This window comes from Elephantulus edwardii, unplaced genomic scaffold (assembly GCF_000299155.1).
Source record: "Elephantulus edwardii isolate Elephantulus edwardi_28Jun2011 unplaced genomic scaffold, EleEdw1.0 scaffold00048, whole genome shotgun sequence".
Lineage (NCBI taxonomy): Eukaryota > Metazoa > Chordata > Mammalia > Macroscelidea > Macroscelididae > Elephantulus > Elephantulus edwardii.
The window spans coordinates 726,335-750,243 of record NW_006399798.1 but is presented as its reverse complement, the minus strand read 5'-3'; the positions used below and the strand labels follow the sequence as shown (position 1 = coordinate 750,243).

At 57.4% G+C, this 23,909-nt stretch overlaps 2 protein-coding genes and 1 pseudogene across 4 annotated transcripts in view; 2 read left to right on the top strand and 1 right to left on the bottom strand.

Moving 5' to 3' along the window:
* Nucleotides 1-897: 897 nt before the first annotated feature.
* Nucleotides 898-3,261, top strand: SLC16A3 (solute carrier family 16 (monocarboxylate transporter), member 3). The gene is made up of 4 exons (XM_006886127.1): nucleotides 898-1,120; nucleotides 1,459-1,602; nucleotides 1,803-2,564; nucleotides 2,987-3,261. Exons 1-4 carry the CDS (start codon nucleotides 898-900, stop codon nucleotides 3,259-3,261), a joined length of 1,404 nt encoding a protein of 467 aa, XP_006886189.1.
* Nucleotides 3,262-3,974: 713 nt separating this feature from the next.
* CSNK1D (casein kinase 1, delta) overlaps nucleotides 3,975-23,909 on the bottom strand; it is a 21,056-nt gene continuing 1,121 nt past the window's right edge. The window contains exons 2-10 of one of the 3 annotated variants that reach the window (XM_006886126.1): nucleotides 20,462-20,572; nucleotides 14,114-14,262; nucleotides 13,474-13,702; nucleotides 12,880-13,050; nucleotides 12,211-12,359; nucleotides 10,712-10,883; nucleotides 10,290-10,429; nucleotides 8,318-8,379; nucleotides 7,493-7,713 (exon numbers count right to left, since the gene is read on the bottom strand). In XM_006886126.1, the coding sequence (XP_006886188.1) occupies nucleotides 8,347-8,379; nucleotides 10,290-10,429; nucleotides 10,712-10,883; nucleotides 12,211-12,359; nucleotides 12,880-13,050; nucleotides 13,474-13,702; nucleotides 14,114-14,262; nucleotides 20,462-20,572 (1,154 nt within the window). In that variant the 3' untranslated portion in view covers nucleotides 7,493-7,713; nucleotides 8,318-8,346. Of the gene's footprint in view, nucleotides 4,065-7,492; nucleotides 7,714-8,317; nucleotides 8,380-10,289; nucleotides 10,430-10,711; nucleotides 10,884-12,210; nucleotides 12,360-12,879; nucleotides 13,051-13,473; nucleotides 13,703-14,113; nucleotides 14,263-20,461; nucleotides 20,573-23,909 lie in introns of those variants that run through there. The other 2 variants (XM_006886124.1, XM_006886125.1) reach the window with 2 other exon arrangements.
* LOC102846631 lies at nucleotides 16,324-19,537 on the top strand (annotated as a pseudogene).

Genomic DNA, 23,909 nt, shown 5'->3' with positions numbered 1-23,909 from the left:
TAACCGGCCCAAGTCAGGTGAGGAGACTGTGGATCAGTGTGGGGACAAGGTACCCCAACTGCCTGCTCACGTGGTCAGCTGTGGGGTTCAATCCCTTGGGGTACAGCTGGTTGGTGGTACACTCATCCCACTTAGCTTCAGACCCACTAATCCCTCTGGGAGACCCAATCTGTGTCCTGGTGGGCAGGGTCCAGGAAGCTGTCTCCTGGAGGTACTGACCACTGGGGCCTGGCCGCCACCCCTCTCTCCACCTGCTGTCCACGTGTTGGACGGGGACTGGTGGGAGAGCAGGTGTGAGACTGAGGTAGTGACCCACTCCAACATCCTGGCCCAGGTCCTTGTGCCCAAGATGGCCCTGCCTGCTGGGCAGCATAGCTGCTGCCAAAAGCTTAGTACCACAGTGACCTGCCACTTCCCGAAATAGGGCCACCAAGAGTCTGCAGAAGCCAGCCAGGCCATCATCTCCATTGGGGTACCTGTGCTTGGGCCCTGTAACCCGACTCCCACTGAGCCCAAAAAAGCCACTGCCCTTTAGAATGCCACTGGGCATGTGAGGCGGGGGCAGCCTGCTGTTCCATGCCCGGGACCGGCACAGGCCAAGGCGGGCTCTGAGTCGCAGCACTCAGCCAGTCCCCTGAGCTGCAGAGGGACGCACTGCAGGTGGGGACTCAGGCCTGTGGGCAGGTGGGCCCCAGGGACAGGGCAGGGGACCCCGGTGCAGACCTGACCCTGCACAGACCGAAGGGCCTGAAGTGGTGGGCTGAGCACTCCTGGCCATGTGTTTGTGGGTACATGTCCTTTGTCCCCTCCCTGCTCCTCTGGCTACAGCTCAGGCCGACACTGATCACCTGTTGACTCTGCTCCTGTCCCAGGTGGCGAAGACCCAGCCCTGTGGCCATGGGGGGTGCAGTGGTGGACGACGGCCCACCTGGGGTCCCGGCCCCGGATGGCGGCTGGGGCTGGGCTGTGCTCTTCGGCGGTTTTGTCATCACCGGCTTCTCATACGCCTTTCCCAAAGCGGTCAGCGTCTTCTTCAAGGAACTCATGAAGGAGTTTCAGATTGGCTACAGCGATACGGCTTGGATCTCTTCCATCTTGCTTGCCATGCTATATGGCACGGGTGAGGCCTGGCAGGGGCCCCAAGTGGGTAATGGTCACAGGCACGGGCCTGGCACGGCTCGTGGGCCTCTGAGGACAGTCCCCAGTGGAACATAGCCTAGGCTCCAAGCTGCCTGTGGAATGGGGAGCTGGAGAACGAGGTGCTGTGCTCAGGTGGGGGTGGTCCTAATCACTCTAAAGACTCTTTCCAGGTGAGGGAATGGCCACATCGGCGTCCTGCATGCCCAGGGCTGTGCGCTGGCCTCTGGGTGGATGAGCTAGCCAAGAGCAGCCTTGGCCAGAGCCTGTAGACATGGGCATGGTTGGCATGCTGTGACCCCAGCCTGCTTCTGCCCCCAGGACCCCTGTGCAGTGTGTGTGTGAACCGCTTCGGCTGCCGGCCTGTCATGCTTGTGGGCGGCCTCTTTGCATCCCTGGGCATGGTGGCCGCGTCCTTCTGTACCAGTATCATCCAGGTTTACCTCACCACGGGGGTCATCACTGGTAAGTGGGTGGCCCGACATGTGGTAACAGTCCCGGGTACTGGGTGGCCAGGGCTCTGCGAACCACTATTGACGTAAGTGGACAGGGCTGTGTCCTCACAAAGGAGTAGCCATATCTGGGCCTCTCGGGGTTGAGTGGTCTCAGGTCTAGTCCTCCCCTGGGGTGGCCAGTGACCCCTCACCCTTGCCCCACCCCTCTAGGCCTGGGTCTGGCACTCAATTTCCAGCCGTCACTCATTATGCTGAACCGGTACTTCAACAAGCGCCGCCCAATCGCCAACGGGCTGGCCGCTGCGGGCAGCCCGGTGTTCCTGTGTGCCCTGTCCCCGCTGGGCCAGCTGCTGCAGGACCACTATGGCTGGCGCGGGGGGTTCCTCATCCTGGGGGGACTGCTGCTCAACTGCTGTGTGTGCGCCGCGCTCATGCGGCCGCTGGAGCCGCCCCGGACACCGGGTGCCGAGCCCGGACCCCGGCGGCCAGCGCGGCGGCTGCTGGACCTCAGTGTCTTCCGGGACCGCGGCTTCGTCATCTACGCACTGGCCGCGTCCATCATGGTGCTGGGACTCTTTGTGCCGCCCGTGTTCGTGGTCAGCTATGCTAAGGACCTGGGCACGCCGGACACCAAGGCCGCCTTCCTGCTGACCGTGCTGGGTTTCATCGACATCTTCGCGCGGCCCACGGCCGGCCTGATCACGGGGCTGCGGCGTGTACGCCCCTACTCCGTCTACCTCTTCAGCTTCGCCATGTTCTTCAACGGCATTGCAGACCTGGCGGGCTCCACAGCCAGTGACTACGGCGGCCTGGTGGTCTTCTGCGTCTTCTTTGGCATCTCCTACGGCATGGTGGGTGCCCTACAGTTCGAGGTACTGATGGCCATCGTGGGCACCCAGAAGTTCTCCAGCGCCATCGGCCTGGTGCTGCTACTGGAAGCCGTGGCTGTACTCATTGGGCCACCCTCGGGGGGTGAGTGCTGGCGGGCAGTCCTGTGCCCATCAACCAAGGGGAGGCCTGGCCCCAACTTGGCCCAGCCCTTGCCCGGTGTCTTAGGGGAGGTGTGGGCACAAAGATCGTGAGGACAAGCCTGGAAATGGCTGGGGTGAAGGTTCAGACCACGATGGTGCCATGGTCTGGGAGAGGGGTGCCCTGTCTAGGGGCTCCATTTGACATTGAGCCACGTGGCCTGAGGCCGGGGCTGTGAGGCTAGGTTTCTCTGGTCACCCTAAACCACAGAGCCACTTCAGTCTTGACCCCTGGGGAGAGGATAGAGGTGGGAGGTGAAGTTTCTCCCAGTCTGCGCCCTGAGAGCCCTGGGCTGGGTTGGGCAGGAGATCCCTTATCTGTGTGGCTGCTTGCCCGATACCTGGGTCACTCGAGTCTCCTTGCAGGCAAGCTGCTGGATGCCACCCACGTCTACAAGTATGTGTTCATCCTGGCCGGCACTGAGGTGTTCTGCTCCGCCCTCGTGCTGCTGCTTGGGAACTACTTCTGCCTGGGACGGCCCCCCAAGGAAACGGCCCATGAGCTGGCCAGGGAGGAGCAGGGCCCGGCCCCTGTGGACGGGCCAGATGGACCAGTGGATGCCCGGGAGGTGGAAGTCTTCCTGAAGGGGGAGCCTGAGAAGAATGGGGAGGCCGTCCACAACCCCGAAACGAGCGTCTGAGTGCCGGTGGCGCAGGGAGGAGGCCGGAGACGGAGGAGCTCTCGTTTATTTGCACAGGACGCTGGGTGCCACCGCGGGCGGGCAGGCGGCACGCACACTGTCGGGCAAGGGAAGGTGGCGGGGTTCAGTCCTCAATGGATCTGCGGTGGAGTCAAGCTCGATTACAGGGTCATGCCTAGCCCAGCCCGGCCGGCAGCCCCCCTGCACCCCACTGAAGGCCCCAGGACCCAGGCTGCAAAGCAAACAGGACTTTTATCAGGGGCAGGGACAGCCTGCCTCTCCTGCCCACTTGACACCACCCTGCTCACGGCTTCCCCTCTGGTGGACCTGGAGTATTCCTAGAATGAGAGGCCTCTCGGGCCCTGAGCCTGGCATGAGTGGAGGCCAGAGCCTGAGGGCCCGCCTTGTGCCGCAGGAGCCGCGTGTCTGCAGTGTCCTGTCGGCTGGGCAGGGGCCTGGGAGGAAAGGCCCGCGGACTGAGAACCGAGCCAGGGCACACGCTTGCGTTTGTTCGTGGTGTGCGCGCGCATCTGGTGTGTTAAGTCCACGAATGTAAAAACTGCTCCTCTTGCTCCCGCCTGGCCTCTGCCTGCCCAGCCCTGCCCGCCCTCGCTCACAGCCAGCCTCACCCTGGGCATGCCCACACCCACCTGCCCTTGTGGCCAGCGGTGGCCTGCATGGCGGGGAGCCTGTCTGGAGGCTGCTGAAGCCCCTCAGTAGGTGGTGCGTCGTGGGCGCTGGGGGCGGCAGCGGGTGCCCTGGCGGGCAGTGTGCAGACGGAGGGAGGCCATCGCCCTGCTTTTCTGCAAAGAAAGACAAGCAAGAGCTCATGGCCCAGTCTGCTCAGGCTCCAAGACACCTCATCCCCTCACGACCAGCTGGCGAGGCGCGATGAGAGTCCTTGCTTTCACCCCTCTTGGCCAGCTGGTAAGGCTTGAGAGGTCTTGGTCTCACCCCTCACACCCAGCTGGCAAGGCCGGGGTTGGGGGGACAACAATAAGGACAACTTGGTCTCTGTCCCTTGGCCCACTCTGCCAGGACCCTTGCACCCTGGGTCGCTCCTGACCCTGGATCACTCCTGACCTACACCTGTAGCCTCTGTTTGCACTCCAGCCCCCTCTTCCACACTGGTCCTCACATTTCTACTGGTGCCCTCTGCTATGGGGGTGGGGCTCTACCTCAGGAAAGTCCTGCTGACCTCACTGACTGCAAGGGATGGCAGACAGGGACACAGGTCCTCAGAGGCCAATGTCTGACAAAGGGTAGGAGCCCACTTTGCAGGGTCAGCCGCCGCCTGGCCGGCACTGCCCATCGGGAGGGCAGCATGCCTTCAGGCCCCAGGCCATGGCTAAACAATCAGGTGAGGTCGTGGGTGGTAGGAATATTGGCCAAGCAAAGGGGTGCCCCTCAGCAGGGGTGACTGCTCAGACCCCACCTTCCTCCTGAGCCCAGACGCATGCCGGCTGCATCCGGGCTGAGCAGGGCCCTGGGGAGGCTAGATGCTGGTTGCTATGCTCCACCTGCTTCCCCAGTGTGGTTCCCCGTCTCCCATCACGGGCAACCCTGGTTGGGTGCTCTTTCAGGCCCCACACTACCACCTCCCTCTATTCCTGCTCTCATACAAAATCAAAGCATGTTGAATGACATCAAAGCTTCTAGAACCCTGGTCCTCAAAATGAGAATGAGGAACTTCCTGGGGGTTCTCCTGTGATGCTTAGGCCAGGACAGACCTACAGGTAGGCTGCCCAGGGGCTGCAGCAAGTTTCTTGCTATCCCCTGATGCCCTGTGGCATGGGGTACACGTCCTGCAAGAAGGCGTGTGAACCTCAGGATCCTGGGCCCAGAACTCACAGGCTTGCCATAGGTGGGACCCCTTGCTTACTCAGGCACCCTGAGCGGGTACAGACCCTGAGACAACAATGGGCCCCATTCAGTAGAACTATCAGCTTTATGGGCTGACAGCAAGCCTGGCATATCCTGGAATAGCCCCCGGTCCAGAACCTGAACCACACCCTCCCACAGGTGGAGTCGAGAGGTCCCAGGGACTAAGGCCAAGGCTGCAGGAGGCCCAGGGCAGCAGGAGCTACTCAGGGTGCCCTCTCCAAACTGTCCAGCTGTGCCCAGCATACGTGTAGCTGGACTTGGGTAAGCAGAGGGCCATCACAGCACAGCCCATCTGCATGGGAACCTGAGAGTGGAGGCTTCCAAGGGCTCCTGCAGGAACCTCGCACCAGTGGGCAAAGGGTTGACCCTGAAACTGAGGGCCTGTGCCCCTTCCTGACAAGAAAGGTCAGGACAGCAGCTGAGGACTCTGAGGCAGAGGGGTGTAGTGGTAGTCTGTGCCCTCTGGAGACCAGGGTTCGAGTCTCACCACAGGCACTTCCTGCTCAGCCACCACCACTCCTTTGGAGACCTATGATGCCAAACTGGTTTCTGTGGAGTTTCCAGACTTAGAGCAAGGAGGCGGCCTAGTAACCTAGTTCCAAACACCAGCCAAGAAAAACCCATGATCCCAGCAAACAGTCGGGGAGGCAGCACACAGCTGGGCAGGGTCACTCAGGGCACAGACCTCTGGCTCGAAAGTCACTGCTGCACGTCTAAGTAAAGGATGGTGGGCGAGTGGGGCCACAATGTCACTCAGAACTGGAGCAGTGATGCCCTGCCCTCCACCTCGAGCCGGGGCCCTGGGGTTCCTGTCAGCATGGCCATTATGGAACCTTGGGTCTGTCAGCATGGCCGTTAAAAGAAGAGACAGATCTGAGTGAGGAGAGGAGGGTTTAAGGCAGCCAATCACAAACCCCAATAGGAGGCCTGCTGGGTGTGGGGGGTCCTCCCACAGAACTGCGAGAGGGCCTGAAGGTGGGAGTGGGAGTTCCCTTCCCACAGAACCGTGCACCAGAAGGATGGGGGTGGAGATGAGGCAGGGACCCTCCCACACAACTGCACCAGGAGGGGGTGTTCTGGGACAGCTGTTTGGGACAAGAGATCCTTCCAGAGAACCAGGCAGGCCCAACAGCAGTCCAGCAGTGAGGAGGCCAGGCCCAGTCTCTGGGGGTGGGGGGATGGGGTGGCTGAGCCCTGCACACCTCCCTGCCATGCCCAAGGTAAGACAAAACGACCCAGATGAGCTGTGGAGGGCAGAACCCAGATGGGGAAATGAAGACCAGGAAAGGGGCTGGAGAAATGTAGAAGCCGTATGAATTTATTATTTACACAGTTGTTAAAGTACACAAATACGGGGTACAAACGCGCCGGCCAAGGCTTGCACACGGCCGACAAGACGTCTCCACTATATGTCCCGTGAGGGCGGGTCCTTCCCTCCAGGTGGGGTCTGAGGAAGGCGTTCACGCTGCACACCCTGTTCCCACCCCAGATGCTTCGAGGGCAACCAGGTCACTCTGCCCATTCATAATCAAGCAGCCCCAGGTCAGAAGACAGCGGGGCAGAGGGAAGGTGGCACTTGTGGGTCCCTGGCTTCCAAGGAGGGGCAATGTGGGTACTGGAGAGTGCCGCCCGCCTGTCCTCACAGCCCTGTCTTCTGCATGGTGTACAGCGCACCGTGATGAGGGCTGGTCAGCGGCCCTGTGTGCCTCAGCGAGGCACCCCTAAGGCCCTGTACACGGGTATCAGCACAGATTAAACGCCACCTGCACGGACAATCTGGCCACAAACTCCTCAAATTCAGACTCGAAGGCATTTTAGGCGACAAGTCCTGTCCACAGCCCCACCAGCTCCCGAGGCACAGGCCCCTCCAGGAAGGCAGAAAACATGTGGCCTGTGTCCTTGTCCTGGAAGGACCCTGCGCCCTACAGCACTGCTCAGAGCCTCAGCCCCGAGACACCTGAGCACAGCTCATATCCACACACGACTGGGACAAAGTGACAAGGCGGCCCACAGACAGGACAGACGGACGGACACACACTGCCAGGTCCGAGTGTTCTGCCTTGCCACCAGAAACAAAGGCCAATCAGGGAGTGCATTTCAGGGTGCTTTTAACGTCAACATCTTTGTAAGACCACAAATACAGACGAGGGAAAAAAAACAAAACAAAAAAAACAATAAAAAGACAAATCTCTTTACACAGATTTAAGCCAGTAATTTTTAGCAAAATCATACAAAACGGTCTTAACCCAGAGAAAGGTCGGTAGTTACAGTAGCCAGGGAGCCAGCCGCAGTGAAGGTCTCATCCTCCCGGGGCGGCGGGCACCTGTGGCCGGCCTGGCCTGGCCTGGCTGGCAGCACGTGGTGTCTGTCCGTCTAGTCCGTGTGTCCTGTGCACGTCGCTGGGTGAGGCCTGGCGAGCTCCGGTGTTAACATTCCTGCTCTAGGTCGGGCGCATCACTAGGAAGCCATTGGTACAGAGTGGATCAGCCATGCATGTCCGCCCTCGCTCGGAGCGGCTCACCGGTGCACGGCCGACTGAAGACCACTGGGTGCCACCCGACCGGGGATCTGTCAGAGCCAAAGGACAGACAGCGTCAGCATGAGGCTGGGCTGGGTGGCCACCTCCAGCACGCTCCAAACACCTGCCCTGTGGCCTAAACCCTGCTCAGAAAACAGAGGGCGGGAGCAGAGGTGGCATGCGGATGGGAGCTGCAGTGGCCCGGTCCCTGGGAGGTGACTGCAGCCTGGGGAACAGGCTGGAGTGGCCCTGCGACGCCCCGAGAAGCAACAAGGCGGCTCCACCCAGACCCCCAACTGCACCACAGAAGCGGAGCCTCGGCGAGAGCCAGAGCGTGGTGTGTGGAGGCGGCGGCAGTGAGGTGCCATGCACCACAGAGCAAAGGGCTGGCCAGTACAGAGAAGAGCTGCAGAGCGCAAGTGTGCCAGACAGGAGGGCGGAACCTGGAAGAGCGAGCGCAAGGCCCCAGCCAGCGGCCACAGCAAATGGGGGCCCCTGCCACAGCATCAGCTGCGCTGGCCACTACACAGGGACCCCCAGCGGTAGACTGGCAGAGGCAGAACGAGGCCTCAGCAGCTGGCATGCAAGCCCATCCTGCCTGCAGCCCTGCAGGCAAGCCTCACTGTCCACCAGACCACGGCACCGGTCACTCACCGAGTGCTGCCTTCCGTGGAGACGGGCGCCTACTTGCCGTGGTGTTCAAAAGGAATGCTATTCTGAGGTGGGAAAAGACAGTGGTCGGAAGGCGGCTCGAGGTCGCGGGGGCCTGGTCTTGGCCCTGACCATGAGGCGGCCTGCTTCCCAAGGCATCCCAGACCACACTGCTGGCAAAGGGGACCCCGGCTGCTGCCCCACCCACCCAGAAGCACTCGGGCTCTATCTGTGAAAATGGCAGATAAAGGGATGTAGAGTCCGCTGACTTTTGTCACCAGATCCCCTGCTGATGACAGCCTGGTCTTGCTCCAGAGACCTGCCTGGGGCAGCTCGGCCAGCAGCAGGCCCTACCACCTTGCCTGGAGATGCCCCGGCTGGTGAGGCCCAATCCCCACTCAGGCAGGGTCTGAGTCAACGTCTTTGAGGCCAACGGGCAAGGCCCACATGGAGTCCAGGACATACTGCCACAGGAGGAGGGACAGCACTGAGCCTCTGCCCTTCTCTCCAACTCGAGCTGTCTGGACACATGGAGACCCGGTGACGCTGGTGCGGGGCGGGAAAAGCAGCAAGGGTACGAAGCCCCATGGGTGGGGGCGGGGCCGAGAGCTACAGGGCGGGGACCAAAGGTGTCCATGGCCTCCCCTGCCCCCAGCTGATCCCAGCCCCCAATGCTCATCCCCCACATCGACTCCAACCCTCAGCTTTCTGGGTTGCAAATGGACAACACAAGCCAGGTCAGCCAAACAGCCCAGGGATGCCACCTGCTCCCTCTGAGATGCATGCACAGCTGGACCCCACAATGTTGGGGAACACAGCTGCCTGCTCCCCTCGGGCTGATGCAGCACAGCCAGGAGCAGCTGGGCCTGGGTAGTCTGTACTGATGCTCTTCCAAAGGAAAGCAGGCCCAGAGGAGGACAGAACACAAGCTCTAAGAGGAATCCTGTGGCTTGATTCTGGGTGTGAAGACCACACAGGCCAGGGGACCATCAGCAAGTGATGATGCTTTCTTTGCAGCAAAAATGTCCCAAGTCTCTTTCAGGAAGTCATCCTAATACGAAAGCCTCGTGTTCTCCCTTGGTATGCAAAAAAGGGGACCAGGACGCAGAGATGCCTGACCGACTCCTGCCTCCCCTCAATGTGCCCATGATGGAGATTCTGGACAGCCAGGTCACCCCAGGTGGCCAGGCACACAGCTCCTCTGGTCCCTCTGTTAGAGCCACACTGTCAGCTTCTGGACGCATCATTTCCTTCAAGAGCCATGAGATCACCAGCCTGGGCTCCATGCTGGCTCTGGGGCCAGGGTTCCCGTGGCGCCCACTGGGTGTGGGTAGTGGGCTCTATGGTCCCAGGTGTGAGGAAGGCGAACCTTGGGCATGGAAGTCAAGCCCTGAGAGCCCCACACCCCACCCAGCAACTGTCCCCTTGACTCAAGTGCACCCCAGCTCAAGGGGAGTAGGTTTCTGGCTGCAGCGTCGTTCTGAGTGCCAGGGGCTCTGAAGGGGGAGGGGAGGACACTGGCACCCAGAACTGCAGTGACCAGGCAGGCCCGGCATGCAAGCTCTAAGTCAGAGCAAGGCAAGGAGTGTCCCACGTGGTCACTCAGTGCCCCGCAGCCAGTGCAGGGACAGGATGGACCAGCAAGTGGGACCGTGAGCAGAGGCGAGCAGTCTGAAGAGCCAGTGAGCCAACGAGTCAGTCCACCGCAGCGAGCGGGCAAGCGAGTCAGTCCACCGAGCACCCACGCAAGCCCAACCCTGTGGTTAACCGTCAGGACAGGCCCATACTAAGGACCCAGGCCCGCCAGGACCCGTGTAAGGAGGGTGCAGCACAAGGTCCTGGGGTGTGAGAGGGTGCCCCAAGGATCAGAGCTGGGGAGTGACCCAGCCAGTCAAGCGAAGCACAGCCCTGGGAGGAAGGGGGAGGGAAGCAGCCCTTGCTCGGGGACGGCCCTGCCCTGCCCTCTGAGACGCACCTGTGAGGTGGACATGCGCGAGGTGTCTTGCCGGCCGGTGAGATCAGACGAGGAGACATTGACCGGGGCGCCGCGGTGCAGCCGCATGCTCACCTTGCGCTCACGTTCCATGCCAGAGACAGGCCGCGGGGAGGTGTTTGCTGAGGGAGAAGAGCAGGCAGGTGAGGCTGGGGAGCATGCAGGGACTCAACTGGGGTGCCCACCACGGACCAGGATGGGAACAGGGCTAGAGGCAGTGCAGGCACTGTGGGAGAGGCCCTGAGAGACTCAGCTTCCAGAAAGCACCCCAGTGCGATCCAGGACGGAGGGTCCCAGCAGTGCCCCCAGGAGCACAGAGCTCCGAGGCCCACCCTGCTCCATAAATGGCCACTGAAAGGCAGCACGGGACATAATCCAGGCCCCCTGCCTAATAGGCCGCTCACCAGTGTGTGAGGTAGGGGTGAGGGGAGTTGGGGGGGCCACCTCCTGTGTGCCCCTCAGGCGGCCTGAGGCCGTGGAGGGGAGGCCCCGGGTGGCTGGGTTCCGAGAGTGTCTCAGCCGCTCCTCCCGGTCCCGGCGTTCTCGCTCAGTGTCATCGGCGGCCCGGCTGGCACCCTACGAGGAGAGGTGACAACAGCACGGAGTGACGGGGGGCAGCTCAAGCAAACACGAGAGGCCCTGAGCCTACCACAGGAGGCAGTCTGCAGGGCCCTGAACCAGGCCAGCAGTTCTCGTCCTGTCTCACAGCCCCGGGACATGGCTAGCACGAGTCCCCAGCAGACCAAGTTCAGCTCCTACCCCTGGTGAACAAACCCCAACCCTGGGAGGGACAGGAAATAGCCTGAGGCCAGTAACTGCTCTAAGCTGTGCCAGCCCCCGAGAGACAGGGACTGTGGGGCAGTGAGCATGAAGGCCCACGCCACCCTGCAGACATGACCCAATGATGGACAAAGGCAGACACGCAGGGTACCTGCTGCCACACGGACAGACGTGATCGCGTGAGAGGGCCCTCCGCCTGCCCCGCTCTGTGCCCACACTCCCACGGCACACAGTCCCGCCTCTCATGCTCAGTACCCACGCCAAGCGTCCTCCAGAGGCTGTTGCAATGAGCTGGCGCTATCAGGGCTTTGGTCCCTTGCAGGGAGAGCCAGCTACAGCGACACTCAGGGACACGAGGCTGCAGCCCTGGAGAGCACAGACTGCCACCAGGAGCACTAAACACTGCCACTCGAGGACCGGCCTGCTGGCCTGCCCTCCCAGTAGACACATGGGGGGTCAACAGGCCTAGCCAAGCGGGGTATCTAACAGGGGTTCCTAGCTTACAGTCTCTGCACAGCGTGTTCGGTGCCCTAGTCAAGACCTCCTCTCCCGAGAGAGACACCAACTTCTGTTTCAGAGTGATTAAAGGAAGTGGAAGGCCCACATGGGGGTCAGTTCTGGCTGACCACTCATTAAGCTCACAAAGCAGGCCAGCAACAGGACACCTACTTGTGAGAAAACAACGGGAGACACGGAGGACGGGTGTAAAGTGTCCATACCCTGTGCTGCACATGCGAAAGGTGAGGAGCAGCTCAGACAGAGATGACCACAGGGCAGAGGACGAAGCGCTTCAGTCAGGGCAGTGCTCCTGGCACACCCCAGGGGACAGCCTGGGACCCAAGCCACTCTCAGAATCACCATGCTTCCAAATTCATGAGACACGAGGTCTTAGCCTCAGAGCTAAGACCAGCACAGAGGGCACATTCGGTCCCTGGGACCCAGGTTCTGTGGTGGGTCCAGGGGAGCTCACGGCCCACACTGCAGCAGTGCCCGCTCATGAGTCCTCAGCACCACATAGACAGTTAACTAAATCCCAAGCCCAGAAGCTGGTGTCAGCAGAGGCAGCTGGCCCTTGAGCGGCACTGGCCACACACTCAGGGCAGGCGTCCCCATGGACACTTACAAACTTGAGCATGTTCCAGTCGAACACATAGTCATAGGAGAAGCCCTGGCGATGGAAGAGATTCCGGAAGAGCTGTCTCAGGTAGGAGTAGTCGGGCTTATCGTCGAAACGTAAGGAACGGCAGAAATTCAGGTACGTGGCAAATTCAGCTGCAAAAGAAGGGGCCAGCAGCCAGCTGAAGCCCCGGGTGGGGCAGGAACACCACCAGCAGCCTCCACAGCTGCAGAGCCTTAGAACAGGAGATGGCTGCAAGCCCCAGTCTCCAGTTCAAAAGCTAGGCTCAGGGAGGTGTCTAGAACCCACTTCAGAGCAGAGGCCTGGTCCGTATAACCGAGGCTATGGCAGCCCCTACAGCACAGGAGGGAGGCAGCAGGGTTGGCTCGAGTGGTGCGCCTGGGTAAGGGCATTCCCAGGATGGGGTGGCAGGTAAAGGCCACTTGGAGCCCCTGCTGGCTTCATTCTCACTTGGTAGAGGTGGAGCATGAAGCAGGTCTGAGTGGCAAGAGGGGTTCTTCCCACACACGCAGCAGCCCACAGCAGATGCCAACTCAGAAGGACCTCCACACTCTGCCAACTGCAGAAGTTGGACACAGCAGGGCTGCTCCAACAGAAGGCGCTGGACAGAGCCACCTGGTCACCTCTGAGGTGGGGTAGGTGGGCAGGACTTACATGGATATCCTTTACACAGCACCTCGATAGGGGTAGACATTTTCTTCTCGCTAATTCTCTCATACTTCTGTCTCTTGGTGGCTGCCTTCAGCCCCTGCCAGGGCAGGGAGCCCAGGTTGAAGTACATCAACACGTAGCCCAGGGACTCCAGGTCGTCTCGGCGAGATTGTTCTGAAGAGAAAAAGGAACCATTAGGAAAGCAGCCGGAGACGCCTATGTGACCATGACACAGCATAACACACAGAAAGATGGCCGGCTCTGCAGAAGCAGCCCCTCGCACTCTCAGGATACTGCACGGAAGGGCACTCAGGTGGGAAGAAGCTGCCCTGCCATCCCGAAAGAAATGTGAGGCCCATTCACCTTCCCCACCAAGACCCTGCACACCACCACCAGCAACCACGCCCCATCTGTCTGCTCTCGGCTATACTGTCATCCTATGGGCTCATGTCCTGAACTCCTGGCTTCCACCTGCCTGTTATCTGCTACCTGCTACCCGGCGTCCTGTTAGCCTCCGCCTCCCCCACCAGCCCCCATCTGCACTCTGCTGTGCAGGGTCCCACGGTCTTGGCTGGGACAAATGTGCCCCCAGCTCACCAATGCCCAGGTGGGTGTTGATGGAGGCGTAGCGTGCAGTGCCGGTGAGGTTCTTGTTCTCGCGGTAGGGAATGTGCTGGTGGGTCCTGGCATCCCGGTACTTCTTGGCCAGCCCAAAGTCAATGATGTAGACGAGGTTGCCCTTCTTGCCCAGGCCCATGAGGAAGTTATCCGGCTTCACATCTCGGTGAATGAAGTTCTTTGAGTGAATGTACTCGATACGACTGATCTGTAAACAGGTCAAGAGTCCAGAGGCTGGAGACCAAGCGTGACCACAAAACAGAAGGACACAACGGGACAAGGCAGTGGGCTTGCACCCCACAGCCAGGAGCAGACCATCTGAGGAAGGGCAGTCCCCAGACGGGCTGTAGTGGGGACACATGAGTTAGTCTCCCCACCCTGAGAAAGGATACATGTCCACTAGGGAAGTGGGGACTAGGCAGTGGGGACCTCACAGCCTGGGCCCAGGATGACAGAGGCCTGAGGGTGAGTCTTCACAATCACAGCAAATGTGCAGCTTGAGGCAGAAGTTCCCTTCCATTTTCTTCTCCCTTGTCAACTGCACACCACCCCATCAAAGTAACTGGGCAGCGTTAGGGACAACCGTTCGCTCAGTTCTTTCAGCAAAGTGGACACTTACCATTTGGTCAGCGAGGAGCAGGACAGTTTTGAGACTAAACTTCCTTGAGCAGAAGTTGAAGAGATCTTCCAGGCTGGGGCCCAGTAACTCCATCACCATAACGTTGTAGTCTCCTTCCGCCCCACACCAGCGAATGGTGGGGATGCCCACTGCACAAGAACGCAAGCCAGTCAGCTGCTTTGGAAACCATGCCAGGCCATCACTGTCCACCTCCACAGAGCCCAAACTGAGATTCAGGAATTATCACCGAGAACAGACGGCATCAGACAAGAGTCAATAAGCATGGTTGGAGAAGGGCCAGGAAAGACTGGAGACCAGCTTCCAATGGATGGCCAGGGCCACACAGATGGGCATGAGGGGCTCCAAGGGCAGGAGGGACCAGGGCCATGTGGAGTGTGGAGGCTTCTCAGGTGGACATGAGAGGAGTCAGTCAGAAGCGACAGCCGAGGTACGACCCAGACCTCAGAGTCGGGATGCAGGAAAGGCACGTGCTGAGGGAGCAGGGCAAGGAACCGGCAAAGATGACATGGGTGGAGGGGGAGCAGTTGATCAAAGGAAAACCTGAGCGACGAAATGCATGAGAACAGACTCCACGATAAATCCAACAGTCAGCACACTCCACTCCCCCAATTTAATGGAAAGAATTGAGAACACCTGAGGATCTCAGACCCCAAGACACATGCTGACGTCCTCGGCACGTCCCAGGTGTGAACTGGCGGCTGCCACTGAGCTTCTCATACAGGGCAGCCTCTCAAGCTATTTAGAATCAGCTGGCCAGTTATTACTGTCCAGTCAGAACCGACTCATCACTGGCCTCCGGCAGGTTTTCAGAAACAAAGAGAAGCTCACCACTTTCTCAGGGAGTTAGTCACACACCTCCCTACAGACCACGCCCCTGGGCTCCTTGCAGGTACAGCAGGTACACAAAGGACCCTGACATGCACTTTCCTGACTTTAAGCCAGGCAAAACCCTCTTCTACGTTTGAAGCCGTTTCTTGGTCTATGTAAAAGTTTTGCATAAATACGATTACTCTAGAATGCCAATTCTTTCCAGGATTATCTCTAACCTGTTATAATCTACAGAGTCTATGCGTTTTACATAGTCAATAAAACACAGGCAAACAATTTTCTGGGACTCCCTACTTCAAGCAAAGTCCCTGTAATACTAACCGCCCTCATACCATGTCCTCTTTTGCGTCCATCAGGCCACATGGTGGCTCCCTGTCCACGCATGTCTGTGACCACTTCTCAATCCAATCACCTTATGAATCCCACCTGTGAGGGAATGAAGGCGGTGCCTGGCGGGGCTCTGTGTCCTGAGGGATCGCCTTTCTTTGGAATGGGCACATATTTGTACCTTTTCTAGTCGGTTGGTCAAAGAGCTTATCTTTTCCAGTGGAGACCAGTTAGTACTTCTAGTATTTAATCATTTACTATTTAAAATAATTTAATCATTAGTGTTTAAACATTTCAACTAGTGTTCTAGCAATTCCCAGAACCTGATTTTCACCAATGCCTCAGTCAGTGCAGCTTCAACTCTTTCAGTACCTTTGGTCCTTGAGCACACGTTACCTCCCCGAAGGGGTACATGTGATCAGTTCTCATTGGCACAGAGAATACATGTGTTACAGTCTCCTTGGTTCAGATTCTGTGCACAGAACGCTCAGTACTGTAACTCAAAGCTTGAGATCTGCTAACTCCAGCTCTGCGTTTACTACACTTTACTCTGCCGTCTTGAGCCCTCTCCAATCTACTGGTTCTTTTATTCCACGTGATTTACTCACTATGGGCATGACCAACAGTGAGTATCTTAAGAAAAGAGAAAGACACTTGACCAAAGACATTCAGATGGCTAACAAGCACATGAAGAAATGTTCAAAATCTCTAGCTCTAAGAGAGATGCAAATCAGAACAACTATATCATCTCACTCCAATCAGAATAGCAAAATTTAACAGAACAACAAACAACAAATGCTGGTGAGGTTGTGTAGAAACTGGAACCCTTATTCACTGTTGGTGGAAGAGTCAAATGGTACAACCACTGCGGAAGGCGGTGTGGCGCTTTCTCAAAAAGTTGCAAATACCCCAATCACTGAGCCGCCAATGAGGACTCAGCTGCCTCCCCCTTGAGCCCCCTCGCTTCCGGATGTTCCGTCCCCCCTGCCCGCCTTCTCCAGGCCGTTTCCACTGAGGAAAAGGAATCGTATCGTATGTCCGCTATCCAGAACCGCCACTCTTTCGACTCCTTTGCTGATGCAAGTAAGGGTGCTGACCTGCTTCTGCTGGGACTGAGGAGTATATCCATATAAGAATTCAACAGAGAAAGGGCAGGAAGACCCTTACAACTGTCCAAGGGGTCACTGATGATTACGATAAAAAGAAACTAGTGGCAATGAATGAACGGAAATCCAAAATCTCTGTAAATGTTCATTACAATTATTTTAAAAAAAAATTAAAAAAAAAAGAAAAACAAACTAGTGAAGGCGTTTAAGAAGTTTGCCTGCAATGGTCCTGTGCTTGAGCATCCAGAATATGGAGCAGTAATTCAGCTACAGCGTGACCAGTGCAAGAACATGTGCCAGTTCCTTGTAGAGACTGGACTGGCTGAGGACGACCGCTGAAGGCTCATGGGTTCTAAGGGTTTGTGGCTCACTGAAGCTCAAGTGAGGATTTCCTTGCAATGAGTAGAAAATTTTCCTTCTGTCCCTGTCACAAGTTTAAAACTTCACAGCTTGTATAATGTAACCATTTGGGGTCCACTTTTAACTTGGACTAGTATAGCACTTTCATGCAATAAACTGAAAAGAGCCATGCAAAAAAAAAGTTGCCAATAGAGACACCATTTGACCCAGCAATTCCACTACTGGGAATATACCCCAAAGAGACCATAACTGACATCCAAGCAGATATATGCACACCTATGTTCATCACGGTTTTGTTCACAATCGTAAGGAGTTGGAAACAACCTAAGTGCCCATCAACAAATGAATGGATAGAAAAGCTGTGGTATAGTCACACAATGGAATACTATACTTCATTGAAAAACAAGGCACTCAAGCAATATTATTCAAAATGGGTGACCGTGGAGGACATTATGCTGAGTCAAGTATCTCAGTCACAAAAGGACAAACACTGCATGGTGCCACTGTTGTAAAACAGGACTGACCTCGGGGTTGGGGGGGAGACTGAGAAAGATGGGCTCAATAATGTATATTGCATTGAAAGAGATGAGGGAGAAAGCGGTTTAAAATGGATATGTGATTAGGTATTTTTGTCATGACAGGAGTCCGGAGCGAAGGCTGCATAGTGGAGTGGACCTGGGGGAGGGTTTGTAAAACAATGAAGGAACTTTTCTTTTACTTTTCCAAGAGGGGAGTGTACTCAAGGGAGTGCTGGGAGGAGAGAAAAGTTCAACAATGAATGAATGGAAATCCAAAGTCTCTGTAAATTTTCATTGAAATTAGTAATTAAAAAAGAAGAAAAAAAAATTATTTCACTGTAAGTTTACAGAGATTTTGGATTTCCATTCACTCAGAGTTGCACATTTTCCCCAGCCACACTTCTGAGGACCTTTTAACCAGAGAAGCTCACCTTTTGCTTCAGACGATGTTCAGTAGCCATCTAACCATAATGTTTTCATGGTAAATTATCTTCAGGAAGTACAACGCCAGACATTCCTTCCTAGTCTTAGCCTGGAAACTTCATGGAAAACTACTTCCCATAGACAACCCTGCCAGTATCTGCAATGCTGCTAGGCAGTGTCCAGCAGGACACCCCAACAATGAGTGGCAGGACATGTACATGCTCAGGTTGAAAGGACCTGCAGGGCCATGAACCGGAAAGTATCTGTACTGTCATCATGACATGCTTCAGTGTAGATGTGGGCCTTGGCACTAGAACAAATTAAAATTCTCCACAACAGCTTTCAGGAAATCAGAAGCAAAGCTGTCAAATGTTCCAGACAATGTCATTGTTTAGTTTGTTTTTTTTTTTAAAAAAAATGTCTTATAGGGTAACAGAGAAACCTTTATCAATGGGGCATAGTATGCGAAGGCTGGCACAGACGACACACCTATGGAGTGCAGACTGTGGAGATGGGATTGTGGGTATCTCTTCTCACATTCCTCATACTTCACCTGTGAGAGTTTGCATTATAAAACATTTCAAGAAAGGGTTAGGACTGCCTGATTGAAGAAGAAAAGGCAGGCAGGTACAGGTGGGCATGAGAAACCTCTGCTGAGCCTTGCCCTTGCTTTGACCACTCAGAGCTACCATCGCCGTCCACGCATGTGCCGTCCACACGAGTCTCTGGCTCAGGAGATGAGGAAGTGGCCCACCGCTGCTTTTTTGGAGACACCGTGTTCAAACAAGAAGCTGAAACTGTATGAGTTTTGCCGAGCAGTCTGCTCTGTCCTGATAAATATCCCCACGTTGCCTCAATGAGTCAATTCCTGCTTTCCAAGTCCCCACCTTCCTAACCAGGTGTGGTGAGGTGAAGCTCCTCGCTCCACTGCCACTTCTCCCTGGAGCTGGAACACGCACGTGCTGCCCTGCTCCTCACCAGAGCCCACCACACAGCACTGCTGAGCAGTTAATGCAAGTCGTACAGACATCTGTGCTGAGCACTCCCCGCACTGCTGTTTCCTTGAAAATGTCAATGCCACGAAGCCCTCTCACCAAGGTTCTTTCTGGGCACTATGAGCCAGGGGAGAGCGTGGCCCACCTGCCCCTGGCATGTCCAGCCAGGCATCATCCACAGCAGATTCCAGACTGGAGAGCAGTCACGTGGCCTTGGGGTTCCCCCCAGGGCAGCTTATGTGGTTTGGGGCTCAGCAGCACATATCCACACTCCCCTGAGAGAGGGCCCCTCACAGTGTGCAGTCCCCTCACGCAAGGCAAGCTGCTCCGAACTGGGCTTCTTGGCCCCCTAGATTCCCACACCTGCTGGCTCCAAGCCTCAGCTGGCGTGTGCTTGCTCTGCAGAGACTCAGCTTTCTGCCAGGCCTCCTGGCTTCCACTACAGGAGTACTGGGACGAGAACAAGCACCAGTCAGGGAGCAGGCAGACGTGGCTGACAGCTCCAGGTTCACGTGGGACAAAATCCCGGGAAGGCGGCTAAGTTTCCTGGAGAAGGGAGATGAGGAGAACCCCAAGCGAACAGCTTCCTCTGTTCTAGAGCACTGCTCTCAGGCAGACGTCGGAGACGTGACGGCTGTCACCTGGGTGGGAAGCCATGTGGACGGAGTGTATAGATTGTGATGGTGTTGAGGTCACATGCTTCCCGAGGGACACTCTCCTGCTCTGAGTCCAAGTCTCACAAGGCACTGCCCTCGTATCCTCGGCTTGCAAGTTCTCAGAGTGCACAGCACTCAGCAGGCCTGACTCCACCTCCACGCTTCTTCCCACCAGGAACACCACATCTAGCACCACCTCCTTTCATTCTACCTGTCACCACCTCAGAAGCTAAGCAGACTCCCTAACACTTGGGCCAACTAAGGCCCAAGAGGTGGCTCTTCTGCAGAGTACTCCCTGGACCACAGGGCAAATCCAGAAGGACTCCAAGTCTGTGTGTGCAAGGATTCTTTTGGCCCTGGACAGATAGGCAGCCCACTCTCTTCTGAGGCCACCCAGGCCATCAGTGCCACACCTGCTGTGACATCTGTCCCCAGCAGCAGCACAGTGGGGTTTCTGCAGGTGAAGATATCTGGGTCCAGCCAGCAGCCTTCCTTTCCCACCAGGCAGGCTTGGAAAGCAAGCTTCTCTCGGTCAAGTGTGGAGAACATCTGTCCTTCACCCTCCACTCTGGGAAAAGCCCAGGGGCTTCAGAGGGAACTTGCAAGTTATCTGATGCTCCAGTCACTGTCAAGATACGACACCCTCTCTGCAAACAGCGGAGAACTCAGTGGTTGAAAGTTAACCCCTAGGGCCACACACTGTGACCCCATCTGACACTGTGCCTCCAAGGCCCCCATGGGGACAGCTTCTCACAGAGCAAAGGCGTAATGGGGTGAGAAGGGCAGCAGGCAAGTCCTGACACCAAGCAGGTTGAACACACGCTGGGCTCCCACGGACACAGGGGTCCTGCACTGAGATGTGCCTGCCTGCCACCAAACACAAACTTATCTTAACCTATGCCTGAAAATCACCAAACTCACAGAAACCTTGCTTCCCAAGATTTTTCTGCTTATCACGAAGCTGAGGATGGCAGGATCTAAACTGAGTATAAGACCACGTCCCCTGAGACTCAGAATGTCTCCCTGTGAAGGTCCGTGCCTGGTCCAGGTGGCCGACAGCCCCAGCCCCGTCCGGCCCCATCCACCGAAGTGCCCCACGCACGGGCAGCCCTACCTCCACCCTGCATCATCTTATAGATCTTGCTCTCGATGTGCAGCTGAGGATGTTTAGTCTTGACACATTCAAGTTTGATGGCAACTTCCTCTCCCGCAGCAATGTCTGTACCTGGGAGAAGAAAGAAAAAAGGTCAGCCCCCACTTAACGCCCTGGTTTCACATTCGTCAGCAGCAGAAGTGTCCACTCAGGCCTCACATGCCAGGACCCTGGCCACCAGCTCTGGCTCTTCCACACTTAGCCTGGCATCCCGTTTCCCCTCGCCACCTATGTCTGTGGAGTGTGTCTGAGTTCCTTTCAAGGAAAAGGGGTCAATGCCCACATTTTTGTTTCCCAAATGGCTCCCCGAAGGTGGCCAGGGCGAGATCCTGGAGGAGGCCAACAACTTCTCACTCCGACAATATTCCTGGGCAGCAGCGGTTTCCAAGCAACTCGGTCAGTCCCAGCATGAGCCCTTAAGGCCAGAGGGGGATCGGAAAGCATTTATTTCAAGATGTTCTACATGTGCGTGTGGCCCCTCGGTCTCCAAGCTCTCCCTTCCAACCTGACGGAGCCTTTCCTCCCACCAATCCAGGTGGAGACAGGGACCCTCCTTCCTAGACCTGCAGAACAGGTTGGCCAGCCTGTCCCAGGTGGCCGAGCTACTGTGCCACACACATCAGTCCACTTCCTAGGAGCTGGGCCGGTCGAGGTCTCAACAAGATGCCGCCCAGGAAAAGTTGCTGACCAGCACTGGGTCACAGGGTCAGTGACCACTTGAGAATCATGAGACAGGGTCCTTGGAGCCACCACCAGGTGGTCGGCTGGTCAGTCTCACTTCATTCCCCAGAGGATCTTTGCAGAGAGGTGATGCGCTCTGCTCATTCACTGCAGCGGGACAATCTCTCCAATTACCAGAGCAGTGACTTCATCGGAAATGCTGTGTGCAGACGAAAGCCACTCTGGAGTTCCCGCAGGGGTGGAGACGGGCGCCGAGCTGCACCGTGACAGGTGCCAGGCCTTTTCAGGCAGCGGCTGGCCCAGCCACAGCACCAGGCTCCTCTGAGCGTGGCAGCCTATCGCCCTGCCAGCTGGTAGATACTCAGTGACACAGCAGCCCTAAGCCACGCAAGACTCGCACCTTCCCGAAGGCAGAAAACCCTGTTAACCTACCTCCCCGGAGCCAACAGGGTGAGCACCACTGCTGCCCAGGGCTAACCTGAGGATGGACGCTGTGCAAGTGGACACAAGATGCATGCTCTGGGAAAGAGCGTATGTCAAGAACATCTGAGCGCAGGAACAACAAGGAGCAGAGACTCGCCCAAGTCTCACCCTGCATCCAGGCACAGCAAAGCCCTGGGGTCTGTGTCCCTCGGCACCAGCGCCCACAGTCCAACAGAGACCCCTAGCTGCAGGCTAAGATCCTCTCCCACAGCATGGCCAGAAGTCCATCAACTAGGCAGCTTTAGGGCAAGTAGGAGGGGAGGGGAGATCGATCCTGTCCTTCCAGGTCATGCAGGACCCAGCAGTGTGAAGTAGAGACCCATGAGTTCTGGTGGCAGCCAAGAGTGAACTGTGCTAACTAGAACACCACTGCTTCCAGTGGTTCAAATCCATCAGCGGCACTCTGGGGGGTTGTCCTAAGACTTACAGGCTTGGAGGATTACCAAGTTGGAAACAACAGGGTGAGGGGCGGGGGGAGCCCAACTGAGGATGCCTAGTGGTGGACATGGGCTCCTTGGAGAGAGGCCCAGCTGGGCTGCTGTGGAACAAACTAGCAGTACTGGGGTGCACACAGAGCACGACCTAACTCCAGGGCCGAAGGGCACCTGGATCCTCCAAGGCCATCTTATCAAAGAGAAAGCAGGGTGACTCCACAGACAACAGGACAAAGATCACTCTCACTGGTCACCCAGGCCACCAAAGGAGGGCTGGGACTGCTTGAGAACACAGGCCCCAGCAGATGGTGGCCAGCTCTCGAGAATGTGAGGGAGGGAGGCAGCTTCCCAACACTGGACAGGCCAGGCCGGCACCACGGCAGTCTCCTAGCCAGGTCTTCTCAGGAGCCTCTGGTCTTGGCAGGCCCAGAGGAAGGGGCCAGCACTGAACCTCAGGTGTCACAGGCCCCAGGCCAGCAAACATCTGTTCTGAAGCCTGGTCAGGAGGAGGACTCCTCTGAGGGGAGTGTGGATCACAATTCTGGAGTGACATGGCCAGCACTGCATCCCCTCAGTCACACTGTGCCCAGAAACCCAAGGATGCCCCATCTCAGCTGTTCAAATACTGCAGGTCCCAGCGGAACTCCCAAAGCCCCGTCGGCCAGTCTGAGAACCAGGTCAATTTTGCCCTGGGCTGGCCGGAGCTTGGTGACTAACGAAGTGACAGGACAAGAATGCGTTTACTCATCAGGGTGAGGACCCAATGCGTCCACCCAACTGCCCACTGGATGGGACCCAGGGCACAGTGACTCAAGGTACCCCACAAGGCTGTGGCTGTCTCCCAGCTCAGCCAACACCACCACCTCCTGTTTCTTTAGCAAGGAAGCACGGGGCTCCAGGTACCTGTGGTCAGGCCCCCATGGGTCATGGATGACTGGGGGATCCACGCACCTCTCAGCTCTTGGATTCCTGGCTTGGACTGCCCACCGGGTCTAAAGGACACTGCTCAGGGGTACTGTGTGAAGGTGCCAGGACACTAGCTGAGACCCTGGTGTAAACCATGCTATAAGCTATAAGTAATGTCATCAGCATGGCTCCCACCAGCAGGACAGGACGCGGTGGCCCCACAGAAGGGTCAGGCGCAATGCACTGGGTGCTCTCCTGGGGACGGGAGGTGTACACAGACCCTGAAGCACCTCCAAGGGGCCCTGTGTGGCCCTTTCTACAAGGGTCACCGGCCACATGGAGTGGGTTATGCAACAGCTGGCCAGGTCAGGCTGTACGCTCGAGTTTGGGCCTGTGTCCCTCAGGCCCATCCACTGGCCAGCACGGGGGACACGGGGCTTCTCAGGTCCACAGGGCGAGCTCCCTGCCCCGCTTTCCCAGCTTGCCCATTCTGTCCCATTCGGTCCACTGCATGTCACTGCAAGCACACAAGGCCCTGGAACAGAACTTCCCAAGCACTTCACTGGTCACTGTCCACACCCCCCCCCACACCCCAACCCCCACCCGTAGGCCCACAGCACCCTCTCCAGTCTTGGGGGGAAGAAGGTCACAGCCCTGTCCTGAGCACGCCAGATCAGAGAGACCACTGTTGCCAAGTGACCAAGCACAACTAGGGCGCTGGGACCTCCCCACTACCCACCCGGTGGTCAGCGACCGTAAGGACGAAATCCCACGCAGAGCTGGCCTCCATCTACCCGGGGGAACACAGAAGCCGACCCCATCCTACAAGGACACAGGGGCCACCGGCCTTCCCCGACCCCGCTGGCCTTCCCGACCCCCGCCGGCCTTTCCGATCCCCGCCGGCC

Coding starts and splice junctions, on each gene's coding strand:
- SLC16A3 (XM_006886127.1), top strand. CDS start 898: ATGGGGGGTGCAGTGGTGGACGACGGCCCACCTGGGGTCCCGGCCCCG. Junction 1,121..1,458: donor TGCCATGCTATATGGCACGG/GTGAGGCCTGGC, acceptor TTCTGCCCCCAG/GACCCCTGTGCAGTGTGTGT. Junction 1,603..1,802: donor CACCACGGGGGTCATCACTG/GTAAGTGGGTGG, acceptor CCACCCCTCTAG/GCCTGGGTCTGGCACTCAAT.